This window comes from Dama dama, chromosome 5 (genome assembly GCF_033118175.1).
Source record: "Dama dama isolate Ldn47 chromosome 5, ASM3311817v1, whole genome shotgun sequence".
Taxonomy (NCBI): Eukaryota; Metazoa; Chordata; class Mammalia; order Artiodactyla; family Cervidae; genus Dama; species Dama dama.
This window is the reverse complement of record NC_083685.1, coordinates 21,752,089-21,775,000: the sequence shown is the minus strand read 5'-3', so window position 1 is coordinate 21,775,000 and position 22,912 is coordinate 21,752,089. Positions and strand designations below refer to the sequence as shown.

Sequence of the window (22,912 nt, the reverse complement as noted above, 5' to 3'; positions counted from 1 at the left end):
TGGCACTTATAAGCTTGTTTTCTGTGTCTGTGAGTCTGTTTCTGTCTTACAAATAAGTTCATTTGTATCATATTTTAAGATTCCTCATGTGATATCATAGGATATTTGTCTTTCTTTGTCTGACTGACTTCGCTTAGTGTGACCATCTGTAGTTTGATCCATGTTGCCACAAATGGCATTATTTCATCTTTTCTATGGTGAGACTATTCCGTGGTATATATGCCATAACTTCTTTATCCATTCATCTGTGAGTAGACACTTCGGTTACTTCCATGTCTTGGCTATAGTGAATAGTGCTGCAGTGAACATTGAGGGTGCATGTGTCTTTTTGAATGAGTTTTGTCCAGATATATGCCCAGGAGTGGGATTGCAGGATCATATGGTAATTTTATTTTTAGTTTTTTGAGGAATTTCAATACTGTTCTCCATAGTGACTGTACTAGTTTACATTTCCACCAACGGTGTAGGAGAGTTCCCTTTTCTCCATATCCTCTTCAGTAAGGAAATACTCATTTGTGTTGCTTTGTACAAAGCACATTTTCTAGTCACCTTTATTTGCATGTACTGGATGCTCAGGTGATAAAAATGATCCTGGATTTCCCTGGTGGTTCAGTGGTTAAGAATCTGCCTGCCAGTGCAGGGTACGTGGGTTTGATCCCTGGTCTGGGAAGATTCCACATGCTGTGGGGCAACTGAGCCTGTGGATCGCAACTACTGAGGCTGCATGCTGCAACTACTGAAATCTGAGCACTGCAACTAGAAAGTAGCCCCTGCTCACTGCAACTAGAGAAAGTCAGAACGCAGCAGTGAAGACTCAACGCAGCCAAAGAGAAATAACTAAATTTAAAAAACCTTAAAAAAAAGTGATCCCTGTGACTCTCGTAGCTGGTAGGAAGATGTATTCATCAATATAGGATTATTACACCCGAAGGCAAGTCTCTGATCTGATATTTTCAAGAGAACTTTGAAATCCAGATTTTATGTTAAATCGTTTTCTTTTGTTCTTGACAGTGAGTTCAACTTTTCTTCATTGAAGTGCCATGTAGATCAAATGAAGCACAACTGAGGCTACAGAGTCACTGGCCTCATTGCACAGATGGGAAAACTGAGGTTCAGGGCTGGCCAACTTGCCCTCAGGTCTGTCTCTCTCCAAACCCACTTCTTCCCAAAATCTACCAGTTAGGGACATGGGGCTGGGCCTGACCGGCCAGTTCCAGTCTTCTGCCTTCTCCAGAGTCCCTGCCTACTGGTTCTGGGACAGTCTGTCTGGGGACAGTGGGAGTGGCTGTCCTTGTCCTGGAAGGCCACATTCAAAGAAAAAGTGAAGGTGACGCAAGCTGTTCCAGACAGTCGGCTTTGCAACATGGAGCAACTACCTGATGGGCTGGTCAGGTTGGGAGCGGGGTTGGGTGGCAAGGGGTTTTTGCCAAGCTTTATAAACCTAGAGTTTTATAGTTCATACGGCGCTAGTGATAAAGAACCTGCCTGCCAGTGCAGCGGACACAGGAGACACAGGTTCGACCCCTGGGTCGGGGAAGATCCCCTGGAGGAGGACAACCCTCTCCAGTATTCTTGCCTGGAGAATCCCATAGACAGAGGAGCCCGCAGGGTCACAAAGAGTCAGACATGACTGAAGCAACTTAGCACAAGACCACAGCGTGTAAATTTCTGTATTTCTGGCTTTTCATCGAAAATTGCTCTTGTTCTCATCTCCTGCCCTCCCACGCATAGGCTCTGCTCCCCCCTGGCTTCCTTGCTGTTCCCCATTGCTCTGTCTCAGTTCTCCCAGCCCCAGGGCCTTTGCACGGGCTGTGTCTTATGCATGAAATTACCCACCACCACTAAATCCACGTGTCCCCTCCAGTGCCTTCAGTTTTTAATTTTGGTTTAGTTTTTTGTGCTTTGTTTTTCCTTACATTTCACCTGCCTGACTGCTCTGTTTAAAATTGCAGTCCTCCTCCCAGTCCCTGCTGTGTTTTCACCATGTCCTTTCATACACCACGTATTTTACCCTAATTGTTGATGACCTGTCTTTCTTCTACTGGAATAAAAGCCCCATGAAGTTAGAGATCTGGGTCTGTCTTGTTCGCTTTTCTAACCCCAGCTGTTAGAAGAGGGCCTGGCATGTAGTAGGTGTTCAGTAAATGTGTATTGACATGGAGAACAAACTTAGGGTTACCAAAGGAGAAGGGGAGAGGGATAAATTAGGAATTAACAGATACACACTACTATATATAAAACAGATAAACAACAAGGACCTACTATATAGCACAAGGAACTATATTCAATGTCTTAAAATAACCTATAGTGGAAAAGAATCTGAAAAAGAATATGTGTGTATATATATATATATATATATATATATATATATATATAAAATTGAATATTTTGCTGTAAACCTGAAACATTGTAAATCAACTATACTTCAGTTTTTAAAAATGTGTGTTAAATGAATGAGCGAATGAATGAATGATGAATTTGACACATGGAGCCCACTTCCCACCAGGTGTTGTGAGCTGTGGTTGAGCAGTGGCCACCTCCCAGTCTCTTGATCAGGCTGTTGTTATTAAAACACATTTTAAAATAATGCATAAAAATAATATCAACTATTAACATTAATTATGTCTTATGTCAACTCTGGAGCAGCATGTGTCAACAGCTTTCCCACCTCCTCCTGCTCCTAGAGCACCTCCAGGGAGCCCCTTCCTCAATGACCCTGTGGAGTCTGTGATGCAGGCTGGCACCAAGCAGCCATTTTGGAGGCTTGTGGTAGGGCAGGTGGGTGGGTGGGGGCCCTGGCCCTCTTCCTCATGAGCTTGTTTGTCTCGTCCCCCACAGAATGTGCGCATCGACCCCAACAGCCTGTCTTTCAACATGTGGAAGGAAATCCCTGTCCCCTTCTACCTTTCTGTCTACTTTTTCAACATCCTCAACCCCGAGGAGATCATCCAAGGCCAGAAGCCACAGGTGCAGGAGCGCGGGCCTTATGTGTACAGGTGAGGATGGAGGGGGTTGGGCTGGGACTCAGGTCATCACCCCATTTTACAGATGACGAAACTGAGGCCCCTTGCAGAAGGGCTCACTCAGGGTCATTCTGCTTGCTCTAATCCAGTGCTCCAGTGCTTGAGACTTGGGAGTGACTGCCTGGCTTTGCCACTCAGCAGGTCTCTGACTGTGGGCAAGGGCCTTTACTTTCCTGTGCCGCAGTGTCCCCTTCTGTAAAATGGGGATGACTGTCTCCATGGTGGAGTGGTTATGAGGATTGGATGAGATAATGGGGAGCCCAGCACAGTGCCTGGCATGCAGTAAGTGATCAGTAAATGTTAGTTATGAACACATTATCGTTACCTGAGTTTGGCTGCTTGCCACTCAAAAGACAAGTGTTGGGATTTCCCTGGCAGTCCAACAGCTAAGAATGAACACTTCCACTGTAAGGGGCACAGGTTTGATCCCTGGTCAAGGAACTAAGATCCCACATGCTTCGAGGTGTGGCCAAAAAGTTAAAAAAAAAAAAAAAAGGCAAGTGCTGGTTGGAAAGGAAAGATTGCTTTATTCAGGAGGCCAGCAATGTGGGGAGAAGGTGAATTCATGTCCAAAAACCAACTCTAAAGATTCTGCTCAACCATGAAAGTTTTTAAAGGGAGACTCATTTGGAGAAAAGGTCAGGGCCTTATCTTCTTCCAGTGTGCAAAACTTTCTTCTGATTGGCTGGTGGTGCAGTTAACAGGGAGGTGTTCCAGGACTCTTCTGCTCGGCCAGAGAAGACCATCCTCCACCTTGATGGGGGCCTTAGTTCCTGCAGAAGAACTCAGAGATTTGTTCTGTGTATCCCTTGAGGAGAAGCCAGGACCCTGCCCCAAGACTGCACTATTGTTTCCTAACTGCCCCTCCTTTGCGCTGGGCTGGAAGAAGCACAAGCTGGAATCAAGATTGCCGGGAGAAATATCAATAACCTCAGATATGCAGATGACACCACCCTTACGGCAGAAAGTGAAGAGGAACTAAAAAGCCTCTTGATGAAAGTGAAAGAGGAGAGTGAAAGAGTTGGCTTAAAGCTTAACATTCAGAAAACTAAGATCATGGCATCTGGTCCCATCACTTCATGGGAAACAGATGGGGAAACAGTGGAAACAGTGTCAGAGTTTATTTTTGGGGGCTCCAAAATCACTGCAGATGGTGACTGCAGCCATGAAATTAAAAGGCGCTTACTCCTTGGAAGGAAAGTTATGACCAACCTAGATAGCATATTAAAAAGCAGAGACGTTACTTTGCCAACAAAGGTCCGTCTGGTCAAGGCTATGGTTTTTCCAGTGGTCATGTATGTATGTGAGAGTTGGACTATAAAGAAAGCTGAGCACCGAAAAATTGATGCTTTTGAACTGTGGTGTTGGAGAAGACTCTTGAGAGTCCCTTGGACTGCAAAGAGATCCATCCAGTCCATCCTAAAGGAGATCAGTCCTGGGTGTTCATTGGAAGGACTGATGTTGAAGCTGAAACTCCAGTACTTTGGCCACCTCATGCGAAGAGTTGACTCATTGGAAAAGACCCTGATGCTGAGAGGGATCAGGGGCAGGAGGAGAAGGGGACGATAGAGAATGAGATGGCTGGATGGCATCACTGACTCGATGGGCATGAGTTTGAGTAAATTCCGGGAGTTGGTGACGGACAGGGAGGCCTGGCATGCTGCGATTCATGGGGTCGCAAAGAGTCGGACGCGACTGAGCAACTGAACTGAACTGAACTGAACTTGCTTCTGCATCCCCTCCCTCCCCTGATAAACAACTGTTTGCATCTGCCCCCTGGAACTCAGGGAAGGAAGGTCAAAGAGGCTGAATGAAGCTTATTCCCTACAAAAAAACTGGGGACGCGGAACAGGATTTTTACCTGGGAGGGCCCCACGGGGTCCTGCTGTCTTTCTTTATGACCACAGCTGCCACAGCTTCTTCATTGGATCATTCTTTGGGAGGGTGAAGCTCTCCAGTGGCTACTGGGCTCGTGGGGTTGGCTGGAGCAGTTTTCCAAGAGATGCTCTGCCACAAGGCTCCAGAAGAGCTGCCAGGTGCCAGCCTGCACCACAGACTCCACAGGGACATTGGGGAAGGGGCTTCCTGGAATACAAGACCCGATTTCTGGTGCTGCCCATTCTGCCCTCAGGAAACTGCAATCCTGGCTTAGCTCATCCCCGAAAGGCTTCTGCATCAAAGTTGAGCCTGGCTTGCCAAAGTTCTTACTTATCTCTTCATTCCGTAAGTGTTTATTGAGTATTGAACATCTCCTGTGTGCCAGGCATGGTGCCAGTTCACTGTTAAAGGCAGACAAAAGCCCCTGCCTCGCAGAGCTGACATTCCCATCAGGAGAGAATAAGCAAGTGGACAAGATGGGGGAACCCAGGCAGCATAAGCGTGGTGAAAGCAAAGCAGGTCAAGCCATGGAGAGTGCTGGAGGCAGGCCTTGGCGGGGGTAGGTCTAACAAAGACACTTCCCTAGACCCAGAGGGTAAGAAGGGGGCAGAGCTATGTGAGGATCTGGGGGGAAGCGAGTCCTGGACAGAGGGAGCAGCAAGTGCAAAGGGCCTGAGGTGGGAATAGTCTGGTAGTCCAGGAGGGGAGAAGGCATGTGTGGCTGGCGTGTTTGGAGTGAGGGGAGAGTGAGTGGGAGAGAGGAGACCTGAGAATTGGATGGGGCCGGATGGTGAGGACCCTGGAGGCCACAGAAGGAGCTCAGTTTTATCCTGTGTGTGAAGGAGGTTTTGGAGGAGAGGATGATGTGATCTGATTTCCCCTTTTCAAAGATTCTTCTGGATGCTCTGCAGAGAATGGATTGCAGAGCATGATGGAATAAAGGCAGCATAACAGCAATAAAAACTGCAGCTGATACATGCTTTTCTCTATGCATTAGGCAATCGTTTTAATTGCTTGACGTGCATTAGCTCACTCAGTTCTCACCAGTAGGGACCTAATGACGTAGGCCTGCTTATTACTCCCATTTTACTTTTTTTCCTTGGCTGCACCTTGCAGTATGCAGGATCTTAGTTCCCCATCCAGGGACTGAACCCATGCCCCCTGCAGTGGAAGCATGTAGTCTTAATCACTGGACTGCCAGGGAAGTCCCATTACTCCCATTTTAAATGTGGGAAAACAGGCTTGAGTAGTAAGTGATGGAGACAGGATTCGGGCCCCCTGCCTCCTGTCTTCAGAGTGCATATTCCTATCCACCATCCTTGCCGTCTCCCTCAGAAAAGCTAGGATGCCCAGGGGGAGGGTGATGAGGGGCGGAGGGATGGTGGCAGCTTGCCCAGGGGGAGGGAGCATATGGGATTTGGTGATAAGAGGCTTCTGGGCCTGTCCTGCAGTGGGTGGGCTTCCCAGGCAGTTCAGTGGTAAAGAATCCGCGTGGCAATGCAGGAGATGCAGGAGACCCAGCTTCGATCCCTGGGTCAGGAAGATCCCCTGGAGAAGGAAATGGCAACCCACTCCAGTATTTTTGCCTGGAAGATCCCATGGACAGAGGAGCCTGGCAGGCCCCAGTCCATGGGTCCCGAAGAGTCGGACACAACTGAGTGACTAACACTTTCACTTTAAGAGGATCCTGGCGGGCTGCATACAGTCCTTGGGGTCACAAAGAGGCGACTGAGCACAAACCACAGTGGGTGGGTGGTGGAACAGACGTGTAGGAGGCAGTCAAGCTCGGCACACAGACAGGCGAGGGCACCCCGGGCTCCTGGCAGCTGACCCACCGGCTTCCTCCCCGACAGGGAGTTCAGGCACAAGAGCAACATCACCTTCAACAACAATGACACGGTGTCCTTCCTGGAGCACCGCAGCTACCAGTTCCAGCCGGATAAGTCCCGCGGCCAGGAGAGCGACTACATCGTCATGCCCAACATCCTGGTCCTGGTGAGATTCCCCTGGTCCGTCTCTCCGCCTGCCCCCTGCGCTGGGCAGAGCTCAGCCTGTGGCTCCCGGGTTGACTCGGCGGGCTTCCTGGGTGCATCTTGATCTCTGGTTGGGGGCATTGGTCAAAGTCATGGCCTTTCCCTTTTCAATCTGCAAATCTAGGGACTTCCCTGGTGGTCCAGTGGTTAAGACTTCGTCTTCCACTGCAGGGGTATGCGGGTTCAACCCCTAATCGGGTGCAACAACACAACAAAAAAATGCAAACCTAGACTCTCCAAAAGGGAGTACTTGTGGGAAGCTGAATGGGGGCGCTGTGTGCTTGTCTGTGGTGTTTGGAGGGAGGTTGTGGACAGGACGTCCATTCTCTGCAGGGAAGAGTCATAGAAGTAGCTGCATTTACTGCCTGCCTGCCGTGTGTGTCGGGGTCCCCAGGACCACCCCCAGGTTCACTGACTCACTCACAGGGCTCGTAGGACCTGGCATACATGGTTGTGCTCTTGGCTTTGGTAGAGTGGAAGGAGGCAGAAGAGAATCAGCAGAGGGAAAGGGCACGTGGGGTGGTGACCAGACGCAGGCTTCCAGAGCCACGTCCCAGGGGAGTCACGCTTCATTCCTTGAGTGGTGATTTATGACCACACACAGGTAGGTCTCCTCTACCAGGAATGCCCACTAGAGAGACTCAGCGCCCAGGGGGTGTTTACTGGGGGCTCATCATGGAGATGCCCTCTGCCTGGCACGGATCCAGGTTCTGGGAAAGCAGGTGGTACAGTCCAGGCACAGTGAGCCCCCCTCACCAGTTAGGGAGTGGTGGGAGCCCTCCTAACATCAGGATCTCAGACGCCAGCCAAGGGCCAGGCCTTTCTGGAGAGAACTGTCTCAGGTGTGCTAGGTGAGCATCTTGCTGACACTACATGTTAGAACTTGTGTGTCAGGCTTCACACATACTACCTCGTTTACTTGTCAGCAATCCCACGATCATTAGGTACTATTATTTTCTCCATTTGTAGAAGAAGAAAACTGAAGAACAGAGAGGTTAGGTTACTTATCTAAAGTCACTCAACTGGCGGGTAGCAGATTAGGGTTTTGAAACTAGTTTGGTCTATGAGGCTGCCACTCTGTGGCACTCAGCCTCCCATTCAATCCTCTGTCCACCCAGTTGAGGGTCAGCAGATGTGTACTCTCGGACTGGCCCCAGGCTGGGCTCAGGATCAGATGTGAATGCACCTGTGAAGTCTGTTGGGTAGACAGGATGAAAGCTCAGATAAATGCAGCCTGAAGCCTTGCTGCTGCCTCTCTCAGAGTCAGATGTGCGTGTTTAGGCAGTGAAGTCATTTTCCCCCACCAATTAGGTTGGCAAAGACTGTGTGATAAATGCCCAGGGCTTAGGAGCGTTTGTGGGAACAGACACTGTCATTAGGAACGGAACTGGTATGAGCTGTTGGAAGGTAATTTTCAATTTAAATTGAGGTGATTCTCGATGTAAATTGAAACATAGGTAGGAATGTGTCCTCTTGATAGGATAACACATGTGGGCAAAGATGTTTGTTCTCAAGGATGTTTATTTCAGCAACGTTTTCAGAGCAAACATCTACGATCATCATGTGGAGTTATGTTGTGATATCTACTGCAGACAAGCAGTGGACTAGTATACATCCAGCAAAAGGAGGCAGGGCTGCAGAGGGTGTCATGGAAAGCTGTCTCTTAATTATGTCTAACTAGGGAAAATTGGACACAAGCATAGTGCCCCTACTTATTGTTTCCGAAGGAGAAATACTTACAGGCATGCACACACCCACTTAACACACGTGCTTTTACATGCCTCGACCAGCGGGGCTTTTTCTATAAAGGGCCAGATAGTAGATGTTTTAGGCTTTGAGGGCTAGATGTTCTCTGTTGGAGCTGTTCAAGTCTGCCATTATAATGCAAAAGCAGGGGCTTCCCTGGTGGTCCAATGGCTAAGGCTCCGAGCTCCCAATACAGGGGGCCTGGGTTCGACCCCTGATCAGGGAACTAGATCCCATATGCCGTAACTGAAGATCCTGCATGCCTCACCTAAGACTTGACACAGCCAAATAAATAAATAAATATTTTAAAAACGCAAAAGACGCCCAAGACAAAAACATAAATGAGTGGGCGTGGCTATATGCCAAGAGACCTATTTCGTGGATACACTGAAATGTGAGTTTCATATAATTTTCATGTTTTTCATACGGTCTTCTTTTGTTTTTCTTTCAACCATTTGAAAACCTAGGAACATCTTAGCTCCTGGACTGTAAAAAGCAGGCCCTGGGCTGGCTTTGGCCGATGGACCATAGCTTGCTGACTCCTGGTGTTGATGCTTCCTGCAGGAATACTCAAGAACTCAGAGCAGTGGTTTTTCTTGGGGGAGGATATTAGGAAGAGGAGGGTCACAGGTTAGAGAGGGACTTTTACTTTATATACTTTTATGATTTTTAAAAACCATCTAAGAGACTTCCCTGGTGGTCCAGTGGTTAAGAATCTACCTTGCAATGCAGGGAATACAGATTTGATCTCTAGTCGGGGAACTAAGATCCCACATGCCATGGGGTAACTAAGCCCACACACCACAAAGAAGATTCTGCATGCCACAAGTAAGACCTGACACAGCCAGAAAGGAAAGAAAAAGAAGAAATACTGACTTAGAGAAACACGATGCCAGTGTTTATACAAAATAAAGAAAACCCATCTATTTATTACCCTAAAAATCATAATGTTAAGGAGACCCTTGTGAATTCTTATAGAATCAGACCTTTATGTTTAAGAAAATCCTGGTTCCCTTCCCTTTTCTACAGGTAGAGATTAGATACTGGATGTGCTTGTGCTTATTGTTCAGTCGTGTCTGACTATTTGCGACCCCATGGACTGTAGCCCACCAGGCTCCTCTGTCCTTGGGGATTCTCCAGGCAAGAATACTAGAGTGGGTTGCCATGCCCTCCTGCAGGGGATCTTCCTGACCCGGGGATCGAATTCAGGTCTCCCGCATTGCAGGTTGATTCTTTACCATCTGAGCCACCAGGGAAGCCCAAGAATACTGGAATGACTAGCCTGTTCCTTCTCCAGGGGAACTTACCGACCCAGGAATCAAACCAAGGTCTCCTGCATTGCAGGCGGTTTCTTTGTCAGCTGAGCTACCAGGGAAGCCCAGATATTGGATGAGGTGCCTTTAAAAAGTAAACCAAGTGCCAAGACGGTATCTCCAGAGGAAAACAAAAATTTGAAAATAAATTCACCCATATTCTAAGCACCCAGATGCTAGGTAGAACTGGTGCTTGCGGCTCTTGGAATTTGGAAGGGAGATGCTAAGGAAGTAGAGTACAGTCTACATGAAGATTCTTTGCTTATAAGGTTACAGTGAAAGGTACTCTAAATAGGCATAAGTAAAAAGGGCATTTATGGGCTCATGATACTGAAAGGGCAGGAGTTGGCCTGGTTTCAGGTGTGGCTTGATCCAGAGTGCAAACAAGGTTGCCCAGATCTGTGTAGGTTCCATGTTCTGTTAGATCCACCCCTCAGGGTGGCTGCAGCCTTGCACACACCACCTTCGAGGGCAGCCAGAGCCGCCTTCCCTCTCTACCCCGCAACCCCAGCTGATTTGCTCCTTGTGGCTTGTTGGTTCTGATGGGGCTGCATACATATTCCCAAACCAGTCACTGTAGCCAGAGAGAGGAAGGTTTCTGATTGACCAGGACTAAGGCACATGACTGCCTCTGGGGCTGGGAGTGGAGTTAACTCGGCCTGAACCCGACAGCACAGGTGGTCCTGTTACTGAAGGATCAGGGGATGGCTCTGGATGCCCCAGATGTCCACTGCAGGGATCCTTCTAGGCCTGACCATATCCCTGGATGGCTGTGCCCTGAAGCTTGGGTCCAGGGAGGGCAGACAAGCTGTGTCTCGCCTCTAACCTGTGGTGTCCCCTGCCTCTGCAGAGTGCGTCAATGATGATGGAGAACAGGCCCGGGATCTTGAAGCTGATCATGACCTTGGCGTTCAGCACCCTTGGCCAGCGTGCCTTCATGAACCGCACTGTTGGCGAGATCATGTGGGGCTATGACGACCCCTTAATCCACCTCATCAATCAGTACTTCCCAAACTCACTCCCCTTCAAGGGCAAGTTTGGCTTATTTGCTGAGGTAAGTGTGGCCCAGTGAGAAGTTCAGGGCCTCTGTCTTGTCCTCCACTGATACAGCCTGGAAACCAGTTACCAGCTTGCTTTTGGAGCTGGCAGAGGCCCCAGGAACTGTGGGTTGTAAATGATAGGAAATCTAACTTAAACTGGCTTAAGCCAAAGCCAGTTTCAGTTAAATTCTATTTATTGATTTATTGGTTTATATAACTGAAAACTGTAGGGAGAGAGATTCAGGTACAGCTTGATCCAGGCTCAAATGATGTGACGGGGGCTGAGCTTAGATGGTTGGAGGTTGGTGCTGGAAGAAAGGGGAATGGCTGCTGGGGAGGCAGGTCAAAAATATCAACTATTGCTTTGCTCTGAGTTGCCTGCTTTTTCTTAATCTTGACCCCTCATAACCTAGTGGTGTCAGTGATTGGGATCCTGAGTCATGATCTGATGTAGAGTCAGATCCCTGACCTCTGATCCCTGACCTTGGCTCCCTCAATCACAGGTTGTAAACAGCCATCTGAGTTGCTCCAGCCTGTGCTTCCTTTTGGGGCTTTGCTGATCTGGTGTTGGGGGTAGTAGGAGGGAGAAATCATGATTCAGTTATGGGCACGTGATAGCTGCTCAGTACATTTTTGAGCAGGATGACAGGTTCTGGGTGTGTGGGTGAGTCAACAAGTTTAAGGTAAGTGACATGATTCTTGTTGAAGCAAATTGTAAACTTGTAAACAAATGAAAGTTATTACAAATTGAGTCACATGCTTATAAACTATTTTTGGCTAGGTATAGTGGAAATCCCAAAGCAATAGTCCAGCAGTGTTGGTGTGGTGGCTTCCCACTCTTCAGGGATCTAGAATCCTACTACTCTGCTCTCCCCACCTTAGAGTGTGGTTTCCATACTCAAGATTACTGCATGATCCAAGAGGCTGCTGGGGCACCAGCTATCACACTCACTTTCCAGGTAGCAGCAGGAAGGGAGAAGTGGTAGGGGATTTAGGGGCAGTCAGGGGAGTTGAGGACAAAGCAACATGTCCTGGCTGTTTCCCTCTTTGGGAGGGAGAAAACCAATTTCCGCTTGCTTTCCATTAGCCAGAACTAGACCTGTGGCCACACTTAGCTGCAAGGGAAGCTGGAAAATGTTAACTTAAAGCTAGTATGTTGATACCCTAAGTAAGGTTTGAGTTTTGATATGAAGGAGAAAGGGGAGAATGGACTCTGGGTAGTAACTAGAAGTCTCTGATACACTTCATTATAATTATTATGTTAGTATTCTTTTGGGTGAGCATTTATTAATCATAATAACAGCAATAATAAAAATAAAGGCTAGCATTTGGAGATGTTAATATTTCTTAGGCACTGTCCTCAACCGTTTTTACACATTAGGTCTTTTAACACTCCCAGTGTCTCTTTGTAGTGGTGTCTGTTACTGTCTCTTTATACTGGCTGAAGTTTGGGCTCTTTTTTTTTTTTTTAAGTTTGGGCTCTAGAAGCTCTGAATGGACAAGTGACAGGGCACACAGATATTAGGAAGCTAGAGCAGGCTTTGAACTTAGGCCCTGTTGGCTTGCCCAGTCAGTAATCAATGTATCTATTTGGCCAGTAAACAACCCCTATTGAGTTCCTCACGGGTGCTGTACCTTACATTATACAGCGTCTTCAGAGGTAAAAGGGTGCCTTCTAAATTTTACCCAGCAGTCACTCATTTTTTGTGTGTGCTTTGCACAGTTTTGATAAACATCAAGTCCTCTTTGCCTCTATGTTTCACGGTAGGCCAGGTTAAGCAGCCCCCAGATCTCCATGGCTTAGAATAGCAAAAGGTTTATTTCTTACTTGTATGCCAGGTCTAGTGTGGGTGACCAGGGCTCCTCTGCTCTTTGTGGTCACTCAGGGACCCAGGCTGAGGGAGGCTTCCGCTGGATACATGCTTCTCCAGTCTCGATTGCAATGATAGAAAGCACAGTGAAATTTGCATGCACCACCTCTTAAAGCTCCCACCCGGAAGTGACATTATCACTTCTCTCCTTTCTCATTGATTGTTTTCACTGATCGAAGAGGTCACGTGGCCATGCTTTCTTTTAATTTGGGGAATGGGATGGGGTGACCCCACCATTCACCTGAGAGGAGAACCAGACTCTCCTGGAGTCAGGAAGGGAAAATGGGACGTTTTCTAGGACAGATGTGGTCTTCAGAGGAGTGTCCCTCCTAGAAAGCCCCCAAGTCCTCCTCCTCTTGACTCCCCCAGTGCTGGGCTTGCAGCGGTGAACAAGACAATGAGGCCCCTGTTCTCTGGGTGAAGGGGAAGCAGCCTGTGGGTGGGCCTGAGTATAGACTCGCATGTCCTTTACCTCCATCCTGGGGCTTAAAGATGTCATTCTCTGCCGTTGTCTGCAGCTCAACAACTCCGATTCTGGCCTCTTCACCGTGTTCACAGGGGTCAAAGACTTCAGCAGGATCCACCTCGTGGACAAGTGGAATGGAGTCAGCAAGGTGAAGGCAAGAGGCGACAGCCACCCTATGCAGGGACCGGTAGGGGTGGCAAGGGCTGGGATCCACCGCCCAGAGCGCCTCCTTCTCTTAAAACAGGAGGTTGGGATTGACATGTACACACTGCTATATTTAAAACAGGTAACCAATGAGGATCTCCTGTGTAGCACAGGGAGTGCTGCTCAATATTCCTTAATAACCTAAAAGGGAAAAGAATTTGAAAAAGAATAGATACATGTGTATGTAAAATGGAATCACTTTGCCGTATACCTGAAACTAACACAACATTATAAATCAACTATGCTTCAATTAAAGAAACAAAACAACACAGAGGAAGGGATTGCATCTGTCGGGGAGATGCTCTTGAGTCCTGGACCCTACCTATGTTTAAGGCTCAGCTAGGACTTTCTAGGTGGCTTAGCGTAAACAATGTGCCTGCCAAGCAGGAAATCCCTGGAGGAGGAAATGGTAACCCGCTCCAGTTCTCTTTCTTGTCTGAAAAATCCCATGGACAAAGGAGCCTAGTGTGCTGCGGTCCATGAGGGTGCAGAGTCAGACGTGACTGAGCAAGCAGGCAAAGCCTCAACTAGGACTTCCCTGGCGTCCCGGTGGTTAAGACTCTGCCCTTCCACTGCAGCCGGGGTGGGTTCGATCCCTCCTGAGGGAAGTTCTGTCCATGTGCCCCAAGGCGCAGCCAAAATGAAACAAAAGGAAAACTAGTTCTTGGTTCCCAGTAGGTGGGTGGGGCATATGATTTATTTAGCACCTAATGTATGCTAGGAACCACATTGTTTCTTTCCTTTGGTGCTTCACTTACAAGAATGCTTCAAATATTACACTGAAGATATAGCCATCCGTTGCACTGAAAGATCGTTGAGTTAAAAAAAAATTACGCTAGATACACAGGAAGACATTCACTTTAAAAAATAAAATAATAGAGACAGATATAAAGTGCACTTTGTACGTCTTCATACGTCCAGCCCCATTCCCACCCAAACTACAGAGGAAACCCACAGTTATCAGTATTGGATATATTCTTCCTGTGTATTTTTGTCCATTTGAGGTGCGATTTTTTTTTTTTCTTCTAGGAGCAGAATAAAATCATACCATGAGCATTGTTTTGCAACTTGCTTTTTTCACCTGAGCGGTCTTTCGTCATTTCTCATGAAAAAATGATTATGTAGTGGTGGTGCCCACACCTTCCAAATGCTCATCAGGGTGATGGTTGCAGAGACTGGACGGCTGGGGACAGGTTATCCCCCATCAGGGCCGGACTGAGAGGATTACCATCGCAACCAGTAATAACCATTCTGCATGGACACTGTTGAAATTCTCTTTAGCTTGCTTTCTCAAGATAAAAATGTACCGGGACTTCCCTGGTGGTCCAGTGGTTAGGACTCTGCACTTCCACTCCAGGGGGCCCGGGTTCAGTCTCTGGTTGGGGAATTAAGATCCCACATGCAGCGTGGTATGGCCAAAATATGTGTGTGTGTGTGTGTGTGCATGTTGTGTTGTGTGTGTATGTTGATGTTGTTTAGTCTCTAAGTCATGGTCAATTCTTTTGCAACCGCATGGACTGTACCCACCAGGCTCCTCTGTCCATTGGATTTCCCAGGCAAGAATACCTGAGTGGGTTGTCAATTCCTTCTCCAGAGGTTCTTCCCGACCAAGGGATCAAACCCGTGTCTCCTGCATTGGCAGGTGGATTCCTTATCACTGAGCCTCCAGGGAGGCCCAATATGATGTACACACACACACACACACACACACACACACACACACACACACGCATGCGCGCGCGCGCAAATGAACATATGCTTAAAAACCTACTAGGACAGATGGGTAAAAAGTGAGAAGTCTGTTTTTTTCTATCCGAGTGTCATTCTCTAGAAGCAACTACTGTTTTGCAATCTCCTGGTGGCGACCATCATGATTTTAAATATTTCACTTGGGGCTACCTTCTGACTTGATCTGTTTTGACGACGTGCCTGCCTACTTCCTGTCTGAGAGGCGATGACATCTGTCTCCCCTGCCCACTGTGCTCCTTGGAGGCATGAGTGACAGGTCCATTTTACAGATGAAGTTATTGAGTCCCCAGCAAAGTTGTACATTCAGGGATCCACGGTTACGGAATGGGGAACTGCCATCGACAGTCTGTTTGGCTGTCTGTCTACACAGCCTGATCTCCTTGCACCAGGACGTCTATCCAGGACTGGCTTCTCTCAATTGGGTGGTGACTTCACACGGTGTGTGAAGTCGGAGCTCCAAGTCACCTGGGCAGTGTCCAAGTCTTTATGAGTCCTTGCTTGACTAAGAGGCCGTGTTTAAATACTTCCCCACAGGTCAACTTCTGGCATTCCGATCAGTGCAACATGATTAACGGAACTTCCGGGCAGATGTGGGCACCATTTATGACCCCTGAATCCTCGCTGGAATTCTACAGCCCCGAGGCCTGCCGGTAATTGCCCTGATGTGTGACATTCCGGGCCTCCTGGGAAGTCTGCCTTGTGGATGCTCAGAGCCGAACCAAGTGGCTTGTGGCGTGTGCTTGGAGAGCGCCTGGCTCTTCTGCACGTCCGCTGGCCCCTGGCGCCATCTTGAATTCTCTTTGGCTGCACCATGAAGAGCCGAACTCCAACTCCTGGTGCTTTTGCAAGGCCCGGGGAGGCTGTTGGTGGTTGTTGGGGCTTGGTGGTGGTGATGGACAGGAAATGGGCAAGATGGCAGGGGCCATGGAATAAGGCAACGATGGGCTCCCTGTGCCAGCTGCCCTGTTTCCAGTTGGGTGCTGAGAAGCCTGGATGCCTCGCTCCCAGTCCCTCCACTTTCCAGAGTACAGCCTCAGAGGTCAGCTTGGGGCTAAACAATTCCAGTCGCCCCCGCAGAGTGGCAGAAGAGACAGCGGCTCCTAGAGCCCTTATCTGGGTGTTTCCCTGTCCTCGGCTCCTCTGTTGAGGCTACTCTGGAAGAATCCTTTGCTTGGGATTTCACTGATGTGAACTCAAGAGACTCACCTGCCACCCTAGCAGATCTTGACACAGCCCTGTCTGCGCGAGGCGCTGGGGTCCTGGCAGAGAGAGGATGGCCGGGTCCTTGCTCCCTGGGGGTTGTGTCCTGGCTGGGGACTCAGGCCCATGGACCCGCAGGGGAGGGTCAGAGAGTGGAGGTGTTTTTATTCTGTGTGTGTTCACTTCCCGAAATTAGAAATTTCAACTTAGAGAAGCGTTCCCAGAAAGTGCAGTCTTCTCTGCATTTGTTGTTGTTTAAAACGTTGCTAAGTTGTGTTCGATTCTTTTGTGACCCCAGAGACTGTAGCCTGCCAGGCTCCTCTGTCCTTGGGATTCTCCAGGCAAGAATACTGGAGTGGGTTGCCATTTCCTTCTCTAGGAGATCTTCCTGACCCAGGGACTGAACCCTCATCTCCTACATTTCCTGCTTGGCAGGCGGATTCTTTACTGCGGAGCCACGAGGGAAGCCGTTTCTCTGCATTCCCTTCTCCAGTTTCCCTGATTGTTTCTTTTGCCCCATCAGCTTTATCCTTCTCACTTCTCTCTCTCCCTGTCTCTCTCCTTCCCTCCCTCTCTTCTTTGTGGACCCTTTGAGAGTATGTTGGACACCTAAATACTTCAGTGGGTGTTTTCTAAAAACAAGGGTATTTCCTTATGTAACCACATCACACCACCATAAGGAGATAATTTAGATAATTTAGGTCAATTTAGATAATTGACCTGATACTATTGTCTAGGGCGGTAGTCTTCAATAAAAATATAATATAAGTCCCATACACAATTTTAAATTTTCTAGAGGCTGCATTAAAGAAAAATCAGTTAAAGTCATTTAATGATGTTTTATTGGACCCAGGAGATCCAAAATGGTATCATTTCACAGTGGGTAAACAAATGTAAAATACTAAAGATGGACTTGCCTGGGAGTCTAGTGGTTGAGACTCCACACTTCCATTGCAGGGGGCATGGGTTCTGTCCCTGGCTAGGGAAGTTCCACATACTGTGCAATGTGGCAAAAAAAAAAAAAGAGAAAAATATTGAAGAGCTGTCTTCCATTGTTTGGGGGTATCAAGCCATAGGAATCTGGAGTATATTTGACACAGCCACATCCCAAATTGGCCTGGCCCCATTTCAAGGGCTCTAAGGCCACGTATGCTGAGTGGACCCTGCGAATAGGACAGGTGGGGTGGTTCTGATCCACAGGCCATGTTCAAGTTTAGAAGCGCCTTTGAGAAATATGGCAGGGTGAACGGAAAGAGGGTGAATGGGGGTGGGTTATGGTGCTGCTCCCTGCAGAGGTGACAGCCGAAATGGGACCTGAGTGAAGAACTGAAGTCTGATGTGGGAATAAGAGGGAGGAACATTCCAGACACTGGGAGCAGCAGGTACAAAGGCCCTGGGGCAGGAGGGAGCATGTTGGAGGAATAGCCAGGGGGCCCGAGGGGTACAGTACACGGTGTTGTTGGGTTATTGTTCAGTCGCTAAAGTTGTGTCCGACTCTTTGCGACCCCATGGACTGCAGCATGCCAGCTTCCTCTGTCCTTTACTATCTCCCAGAGTTTGTTCACATTCATGTCCGTTGAATCAGTGATGCTGTCTAACTATCTCATCTTCTGCTGCCCCCTTCTCCTTTTGCTTTCAGTCTCTTTCCCAGCATCAGGGTCTTTTCCAGTGAGTTAGCTGTTTGCATCAGGTGGCTGAAGTATTGGAGCTTCAGCATCAGTCCTTCCAGTGAATATTCAGGGTGGATTTCCTTTAGGATTGACTGGTTTGATCTCCTTGCAGTCCAAGGGACTCTCAAGAGTCTTCTCCAGTTAGCAGGGGCTGAATCCTATAGAAGCTTGTGGCCATGGTGATGACGTTGGATTTTATTCTAGATTAGACTGGAAGCAGTTGCAGTCTTACGTGGGGTTGTGATATATTTTGTCCATGTTTTAAAGCTTGTGGAGAATGGATTGGTGTAGGTGGTAGAGGCAGGGAGGCACATAAGGAGGTTGTTGTAATTTGCCAGGGAGAGACGGTTCAAACTGGGACACGGTGTGGGGGTGGCCGTGCCCGTGGGGAGTGAGTTTACTCAGGCCACCCAGTTCCGGCCACCGCCTTCTGGGATGTCATCCTACATCATCTGTCCCTGCAGGTCCATGAAGCTCATCTACAAGGAGCAGGGGATGTTTGGAGGCATCCCCACCTTTCGCTTCGTGGCTCCCAGCACCTTATTTGCCAACGGGTCCGTCTACCCACCCAACGAGGGCTTCTGCCCGTGCCGGGAGTCCGGAATCCAAAACGTCAGCACCTGCAGGTTCAGTATGTGTCATCCCTGATGGGAGGGCGGGAGGGTGTGGCCCATGATGAGGGGTTTATCTGTCTCTTTAATTCCTGGCCTCTGTACCCTCGATAATTCCATTTGTCCAGAGATAATGAGGGCAGGAAGATAACTCGAAAGAAAAAATATGCCATGTGTATCTGTTGCTGTCGTAATAAATTCCCACAAACTTGGTGGCCTGGAATAGCACAGGTTTATGATCTTAAGCACTCCTGTGGTTCAGAAGTCCGACACCGGCCTCCCCAGGCTAAGAGCCAGGTGTCAGCAGGCTGCTTTCCTTTCTGGAGGTGGAAGGGGTGGCTTTGTTTCCTTGCCTTTTCCAGCTTCTAGTTTTTGTTGTTCAGTCACTCAGTCGTGTCCGGCTCTTTGCGACCTCATGGACTGCAGCACTCCAGGCTCCTCTGTCCTTCACTGTCTCCCAGAGTTTTCTCCAATTCATGTCCATTGAGTCGGTGATGGTATCTAACCATCTTATCCTCTGCCTCCCCCTTCTCCTCCTGCCCTCAATCTTTCCCAGCATCAGGGTATTTTCCAGTGAATCAGCTTTTCACATCAGGTGGCCAAAGTATTGGAGCTTCAGCTTCAGCATCAGTCAATGAATATTCAGGACTGACTTCCTTCATTATTGACTAATTTGATCTCCTTGCATTCCAAGGGACTCTCAAGAGTCTTCTCCAGCACCACAGTTCCAAAGCATCAATTCTTCAGCTCTCAGCCTTTTTTATGGTCCAACTCTTACATCCGTACATGACTACTGGAAAAACCATAGCTTTGACTAGATGGACCTTTGTTGGCAAAGTGATGTCTCTGCTTTTTAATACCTTGTCTAGGTTTGTCATAGCTTTCCTTCCAAGGGGCAAGCATCTTTTAATTTCAAGGCTGCAGTCACCATCCGCAGTGACTTGGAGCCCCAGAAAAGAAAATCTGTCACAGCTTCCAGCTTCTAGAGACCCCTAGAATTCCTTGCTCAGGGTTCCCTTCCTCCGTTTTCAAAACCAGCAACATCACAGCTCTCTGATCCCACTCCTGTGGTCACATCTCTTTTTCTGATGCTTTTGGGCTTCCCTCTTCCAGTTTTAAGGGCCCTGGAGACTATATCTGGCCTACCTGGATAATCTAGGCCACACTCCTATTTTAAGCCGATTAGCAGCCCTCATCCCTCCTGTAGCCTAATTCCCTTTGTAACCTTTGTAATCCACAGGTCCCAGGGGTTAGGAAGCAGACATCTTTGGGAAGGGCATCATTCTGCCTCCCCGGCCACGATAGGTAGCTTAAAAATGAGGCATCGTAGGGAAGACCTTTTCCCTCATCTGGGGTGGAAAGGAAGCTGGCAATAGCCTGAGTTCCATCAATCTTGTTCAGTGTGGGACTTCTCTGGCTGTCCAGTGGTTAAGGCTCTGCGCTTCTGCTGCACGGGGCTTGGGTTCGATCCTTGATCAGGGAACTAAGATCCAGCATGCCTGTCGCACCACATGGCCAAAAAACCAATAAATAAATAGATAAATAAGTTAAAAAAAAATCTTGTTCAGCGGTGTGCGCTTACGGGCTCGGGTGTGGTCACTGGCGCTGCCACATCCTCACTGTTTTCTGGTTGGGTGCCAGTCCTCGAGGCACCCCGCCTCACGTGCTTACTGTGGAGACTTGGATATCAGCACAGCTTCCCTCTCCTGACCCTCCTCCAGGTTACTGGCAAGCCCGGCCTTCAAATTAATTCCTGAGTCCTTCCTCTCTTCCGGCTGCCTCATGGTCCAGGGCCCTTCAGTTGGCCTTCCTCTTGCATTGTGGCTACCCTGTGTGCCAACCATTTCTCAGACTTCCCAGTGTGTTCCCCTTATGTGGCTATTTAAACTGAAATCGGTGACTTCCCTGGCACTCCGGTGGTTAAGGCTTCCACTCCAAGGGATATGGGTTCGATCCCTGGTCGAGGAACTAAGATCCTGCATATGGCATGACATGGCGGGGAAAAAAAAAAAAAGAAATCAATAAATTGAAATTGGTTTGATTGAAATCAAATTTAAAAAGCAGTGCCTTATTGCACTGGCCATATTTCAGATGGTCCCCACCCACATGTGCCGAGTCGAATGACTGTCCCATGGGATGACAGTGCAGCAAGAGAACATTTTCATTATCGTAGAAAGTTCTATTGGACACGGTTCCAGCCAGCTGCCCAGGGGGCCTTTCTGAGACTCCCAAACGGCACCCAGCCGTTTGCTTTAAGTGTCCAACCCATGCGGGTAGAGCGAAGTCCTTACAGAGGCCCCAGTGTTGTCCGGATGTGGCCTCTGCTGGTCTCTCTAATGTCATTTCTCCCCATAGTTTCCCCTTAACTATTCTTTAGCTCCGCTGCCTTTGCCCTCTTTCTAAGATATATCTAGTTTGGTCCTGCCTCAGGGCTTTTGTATCAGCTATTCCCCAGGCTGCTGTAGATCTCTCTGGATCTTTCCCTCACCCCCTCCTGGTCTGTCCCAATGCCACCTCCTCCAGCAGGCCTGCTCTGATTTCCCACTCTAAAGTTGCTCTCCCCACCCCACCTCCCAGATACTCTCTGTCTTTCCACCCTTTGTTGTCTTCCCGGTGCTCATCACCCCCTGAAATCACTGCAAGTGTCTCCACTGGACTGTAAGCACTGCAGGCAGGCCTGTGTCCTCAGCTTCTGGAATTGTGCTCGGAAGTAGTGGGGACTCAGGCAGTGTGTAAACATATGGATGTGTGGGTGTATCCTACTTAGGAAATTGAGGCTCAAGGCTGGGGTGTGACTGAGCTCACAGGGCTGGTAGGACAAGAAGCCATTCCTCATCTTTCTAGGTCTTGTCTTTTGGGGCCTGTTTGATTAGAGCCATGTTGTCAGCTGGAGATGGGGATTTGGGAGGGGTTGTTTGCAGGAGGGTTGGGAGGAGGGACTGTCAGCAGGTTGGGCGGTTTCCCCAAGTGCAGGCAGAATGAGGTACTTCATGGGCAACGTTTGAAGCTGGGACCTGGAAGTGCCCACCTCTGCCATGGCCTTTTCTGGCCCTCCTGCCCTTTCCCTCTGTTTGCTTCTTTCTTCACTGGTGTCTATGGGAGTTTCTGCTTGTAGGTGAGCTGACAGTGCAGAGACCTGGTAGGCTGTGTGCTACACAGTTGCCATAGCAAGTGGCAGATGCTATACCAGCCTGATTAGGCTGTAAAGGGCACTTCTTGGTTTATCTTTGTATTAGGCATGGCTCCAGAGCTCAGCTGTGGTCCGAAGCTGCCTTTTGCCATGGGCCAGCTTGATTTTCCTCTGGACTGGTTTCATTGCCAGGCAGGCTTTTGGCTCCAGGGTCCAGGCTCACCTCCTTCCAGCAGAAAGGGGGCCACTGGGTCTTCTGTATTCCCTCAAAGGTCCCAGAGTTTGCTCTGATTGGGCTGGCTTTTATCACATGACTGGCTGTGAACCAATCAGTGGCCAAGGGTGGGCTGTGCGGATTGGCCAGGCTGTATCACATGCTCAGCCCCTGGTTCAGTGAGTGGAGCCAGCACCCACATGGCAAGAGGTTGAAAGTAGGGGAGGGGCTTAATTGGAGCATAGGTTCCAGGAGATTGTGCATAGTAGGCAGCAGAAACAATATATCCATCCACTGCCAAGGGCTAGGCTTGAAAATTACACTGCCTCATCTTAGCACATGTGCCAAAAGAACTTCAGAAGTGCAAGGGAATTATATATGCATTATGTAAATACAATTTTTTTCTTTTATGTTGAAATAGACATGTATACAAGAAAGATACCCAACTGACACATGCACTTTGAAAGTCCACAAAGGGATGCAGAAAGAGAGCAGGAGTGATCCTCTCAGCCGCTGGCCTCACTTCTAGCACCACGGCTTTGCCTGCCGTGGTCTTTATGTAAATGGAGTCATAAAGCATATATTTCTTTTTCTCTATTTCTGGCTTCTTTCACCCATTTGCAAACTGGTGAAGTCCGTCCCCGTTGTTGCGAGTGCTCTTTTCATTGCTGTATAGTATTTCAGTGGGACTGCACTTCCATATCCTTACCTCTTTTACTGTTCATGGGCATCCAGTAAGGTTCTGCTCATTGATCATGACCCTA

General features: G+C 48.5%; 1 protein-coding gene across 4 annotated transcripts in view; it reads left to right on the top strand.

Annotated features, from left to right (window-relative positions):
* Positions 1-22,912, top strand: part of SCARB1 (scavenger receptor class B member 1) — a 92,953-nt gene that overhangs the window by 45,919 nt on the left and 24,122 nt on the right. For all 4 annotated transcript variants that reach the window (XM_061142105.1, XM_061142104.1, XM_061142107.1 and 1 more), the window contains 6 exons: positions 2,839-2,996; positions 6,755-6,896; positions 10,844-11,047; positions 13,423-13,518; positions 15,858-15,973; positions 18,658-18,824. In XM_061142105.1, coding sequence (XP_060998088.1) covers positions 2,839-2,996; positions 6,755-6,896; positions 10,844-11,047; positions 13,423-13,518; positions 15,858-15,973; positions 18,658-18,824 — 883 coding nt within the window. The remainder of the gene's footprint in view (positions 1-2,838; positions 2,997-6,754; positions 6,897-10,843; positions 11,048-13,422; positions 13,519-15,857; positions 15,974-18,657; positions 18,825-22,912) is intronic.